Genomic DNA, 4,641 nt, shown 5'->3' on the forward strand with positions numbered 1-4,641 from the left:
TGACAAAGGAGGCAAGAATATACAATGGAGAAAAGACAATCTCTTTAACAAGTGGTGCTGGGAAAACTGGTCAACCACTCATAAAACAATGAAACTAGAACACTTTCTCGGAGAAGGCGATGGCACCCCACTTCATACTCCTGCCTGGAAAACCCCATGGATGGAGGAGCCTGGTGGGCTGCAGTCCATGGGGTCACTGAGGGTCAGACACGACTGAGCGACTTCACTTTGACTTTTCACTTTCATGCATTGGAGAAGGAAATGGCAACCCACTCCAGTGATCTTGCCTGGAGAATCCCAGGGACGGTGGAGCCTGGTGGGCTGCCGTCTATGGGGTCGCACAGAGTAGGACACAACTGAAGCAACTTAGCAGCAGCAGCAGCAGAACACTTTCTAACACCATACACCAAAATAAACTCAAAATGGATTAAAGATCTAAATGTAAGACCAGAAATTATAAAACTCCTAGAGGAGAACATAGGCAAAACACACTCCGACATAAATCACAGCAGGATCCTCTATGACCCACCTCTCAGAATATTGGAAATAAAAGCAAAAATAAGCAAATGGGACCTAATTAAAATTAAAAGCTTCTGCACAACAAAGGAAACTCTAAGCAAGGTGAAAAGACAGCCTTCAGAATGGGAGAAAATAATAGCAAATGAAGCAACTGACAAAGAACTAATCTTTGCGTCTTTTGGTTTGGCATGCCCTCACGCCTCGAGGATGTATTTTCCTTTATTTTCTAAGTAAGACTGAGCTGTAACACTGATCTATCTGAGAGCTGTGACACGCCAAGGGCTTTAACGTCTGTTGCTTCAAGTTTTTGTTGTGATGAGACAGAACCGAGGAAATTACACACTCCCCTGACAATTCTAGTGAAGTAAAATTGTCAAAATTATATATAATGAAAAAACCCTCATGAAGTTTAAAGACACCAGTGCTTGTAACTCACTATTTAAAATTTTATTTATTTTTGTTGTTGTTAATTAATGGAACTGGAATAGACATAAAGATTATAGTCTTCGTGGTGTCATAAATAAAATATTGATTACTTGATTTTTCAAATAAATTTTTGCTTGAACTTTAATGAAGGCATCTCACCATGTTTGAATATTCCCAGCATAGGTCCACAACACATGGCTCTGTTTTATTCATCTCTCTCTCAACTTAGCCAAGTATAAACTGTGTGACTTAGGTTAGTCATTAAATCTCCCTGAACTTCAGCTTCTTTATGTGACATCATACCTAGCCCTTAGGGTTGCTGGATGCACTCTGTTCTTTGATGGTGTGTGTGAAATCTCTAACTTAATGCCTGGAAGAGCCTCAAAGGTGTTCATTTCCTTTCCTTCTGAAGCTGAAGGAAGATATTTTCTAGAATATTTTTTAAATTACAATTTTTAACTTTTAATGGAAAAGAGGAATCAAGACAGAGCGGCAGTTTATACAAATTCTCTTCCAGAAATGTGGCAACAGGTACTGGAAACTTCTCTTGTGTCACCTTACCACTAACTTCACATTTTCACGTGGTCACTTGATTAATTTACACAATGAAGTACTTCTCCACAGCTGTCTGTGTATCCATGGCTGGTAGAAGCCTGTAAACTACACATCCAATTTCAAAGAAGCAAGCCAGCTCCTGTGGCCAAGAACTTGACCTTCAAACACCAACTGGGACATTCCCCATGGTGGGAAGAGCACAGTCCTAACCTTGTGGAAAGTAGTCATCTCTTTAATTTCTCCTCATACCCGAGTACATGTTGTGAGCCACTGAGGGAGAGACAGTGTGATCCCTGGGAATTATAATACGTCCCACAGCACAGCATCGTTTAGTTGGGGTGTATTATTAGCCTCCAAATTAGAGCCTTGGGGAGCTCCCAACATGGCTTCAGGGGGATGAATAGAGATGAATAAAGCATTCAGGAAAAGGACTTCTCGTGAGATCTAACATAAAGCTCTTTGCTTTGTGCATGTTTAAAATGTAGCCTACTGTAGCCCTCAAATATATGTAAATTCATCTTTGTCATTCTTTCCTACCCCATGTAAGCCAGTTTACAGAATGAGTCAGCTCTTACAGCTGTTTTGATGTAGAAATATCACCAACCATTTAAGCTGTGCTGAAGTGACTTATTTTTCCAGAGTTGAAATCGTTTTCTACAGATGGATCACAAGGCTCAGTCATTTTGGCGTTGAGAACTGAATCCATTGTAGCAAAGTGAAATCATGGAGATGATATCTTTCTATGGTTTCCCCAAGAATAAAAAGAATAATTAAATATTACAGCCCACTGTTCACACATCCATTCATCACCAAATATTGATTAAGGGCCTGTTTGCTCCACTCCTCCATTTATCCTTCACAGAGACAGTGACCCTGAAGAGCCTTTGATTTGTCTGTGATAAAAGTGCATCCTATCTATAAGTTTTTGTGTGAAAATAAATGTCTTTTGAATATATTGAGCACCTTGAGAGAAAGATACCATGCCCTTTCAAATGAACATTATAATAATTTAATAAATTAACTAAACCTGTTCCACTGACATATTGATGAGTCATATGAGTTGCTGTTATCCATTGTTATAAGATTAAACATTTTGGGAATAAAGCTCATTCAATTTATTGAGAAAGAAACTTGGCTACAAATGCAGTCCCACTTAATTAGCTTCTGTTCCAAGTTGCTTAGCTGCTTGGACACAAAGGGTGAGTCCCATTGCCCTGTGAGCTTCCTGGGGGCATCTTGCTCTGATCACCTAATTGATTTTCCAAGCCACTTTGTACTCTGGCTATATCTTTGTGTCCTTTTTCCTAAGTGTTGTCATTATCATCTTGAAGCATATTCAACAAAATTCCTTGTAGAAGCCCCGTTAGCTGTGGAAGGGTGACTGATTAAATTAAGCATATTAAGTACCAACAACAATCCAAACAGGGTGTGGGTGTGTAATGAGTCCTGGTTAGAAGGGAGAGAGTGTGGGATGGTGGTATGTTTGGTGTTACCATCAGAGGGACACTCATTGTATCCATGCAAGATGAATGAGGGATGAATTGTGGGCTGGGATGACCAATAGCTTTGAAGCTGTCAACTCACCTCCTTAATCCTGGAACTAAGTACAGTCCAGAAGCCTTTTGACTTAGTTACCAAACTACTAAACTTTCTTTATGAGGATGAAGGCTTCTCAAGAGACAATTAACCTGGAAATTCACAGGAGGTTCTAAGGCAAGCTGGTGTGAGCCAAAGAAGCCAGGAAGGTCAGGGTGGGAGCCCCACCCACCAGAAAGAAAGTATAAAAGCTCAGAAGCCTGAAGTGGCATTCACAGCTCAAGAACCAGCCTCAGTGAGTTACCCACATCTCTCAACCAGCACCATGTCCTACAACTGCTCCACAAGGAACTGCTCTTCTAGGCGGATTGGAGGAGAATACACTGTCCCAGTGGCCACAGTTTCTACCCCGGATGCCGACTGCCTGAGTGGCATCTATTTGCCCAGCTCCTTCCAAACGGGCTCCTGGCTCCTGGACCACTGTCAGGAGACGTGCTGTGAGCCCACTGTTTGCCAGTCAACTTGCTACCAGCCATCTCCTTGTGTCTCCAACCCTGTCCAGGTGACCTCTCGGCAAACCACCTGTGTCTCCAGTCCCTATTCGACTACCTGCAGCCGGCCACTCACCTTTGTCTCCAGTGGCTGTCAGCCTCTGAGTGGCATCTCTACTGTGTGCAAGCCAGTGAGAAGCATCTCCACTGTCTGCCAACCGGTGGGAGGAGTCTCCACCATCTGCCAACCTGCCTGCGGAGTCTCCAGGACGTACCAGCAGTCCTGCGTGTCCAGCTGCAGAAGAATTTGCTAAGTGTTCAGAAGCCCATGAGTGAATCAAGATTCCATGACCTACCAGCTGTGTTTCCAGGATCTTCCGACATGCTGCCTGAGTAACTTCATTGCTGACCCCTGTTCTAACTGCCTGATTGCTGGCTGCCAGCCCTGAATAAGCCACCTTTGGGGGCAATCTAAGATTTGACCGGCACCAATCTTATTTTAAGGGTTTGATGACTGGTGGCATGTATACCTGTGGATGTTTCCAGAAATGTACCACTCACGCCCCAGTGTCTAAGGGTTTTGGCATGTTTTGACCTTGCTGCTTTGTCTTCTGGCTTCTGCTTTTGTGCCTTGGAAAAGGGAACTTGTCTCTCTCTGTGTTTCTCAATAAAACCTCATTACTTGGCATTGCAAATGTATGTCTCAGTTGAGTTCTTTGTTTGTAAGAATTTTTACAATCTATGAATCATCCTTTGCTGATCAGGGTCCAGGTTTCTTTTCTGAGCCTGGAGCATGGGTTCAGTCATTGTGTTTCATGACAAGCAAGGGATTATCTTTTGTCTTTAACTTAAAAAGTTGAGTATAATTGCTTTACAATGTTGTTAGTTTCTTCTGTACAATGACGTACATGAGCCATGAGTATACATATACCTCCTCCCTCCTCAGCCTCCTCACACCTCTGCCATCCCACCCCTCTAGGTCATCACAGACCACGGAGGTGAGCTCCCTGTGTTATATAGAAGCTTTCCACTAGCTATCTACTTTACATCTGGTAGTGTGTATATGCCAAAGCTACTCTCCCAATTCATCTCACCCTCCACGGATGGACCTAGG

General features: G+C 42.8%; 1 protein-coding gene across 1 annotated transcript; it reads left to right on the top strand.

Annotated features, from left to right (window-relative positions):
* The first annotated feature begins 3,361 nt into the window (after window positions 1–3,361).
* LOC129644716 (keratin-associated protein 11-1) lies at window positions 3,362–4,083 on the top strand. The gene has a single exon (XM_055570205.1). It carries the CDS (start codon window positions 3,362–3,364, stop codon window positions 3,839–3,841), a length of 480 nt encoding a protein of 159 aa, XP_055426180.1. The 3' UTR covers window positions 3,842–4,083.
* The last annotated feature ends 558 nt before the right edge of the window (window positions 4,084–4,641 follow it).

Source organism: Bubalus kerabau, chromosome 2 (assembly GCF_029407905.1).
Source record: "Bubalus kerabau isolate K-KA32 ecotype Philippines breed swamp buffalo chromosome 2, PCC_UOA_SB_1v2, whole genome shotgun sequence".
Lineage (NCBI taxonomy): Eukaryota > Metazoa > Chordata > Mammalia > Artiodactyla > Bovidae > Bubalus > Bubalus kerabau.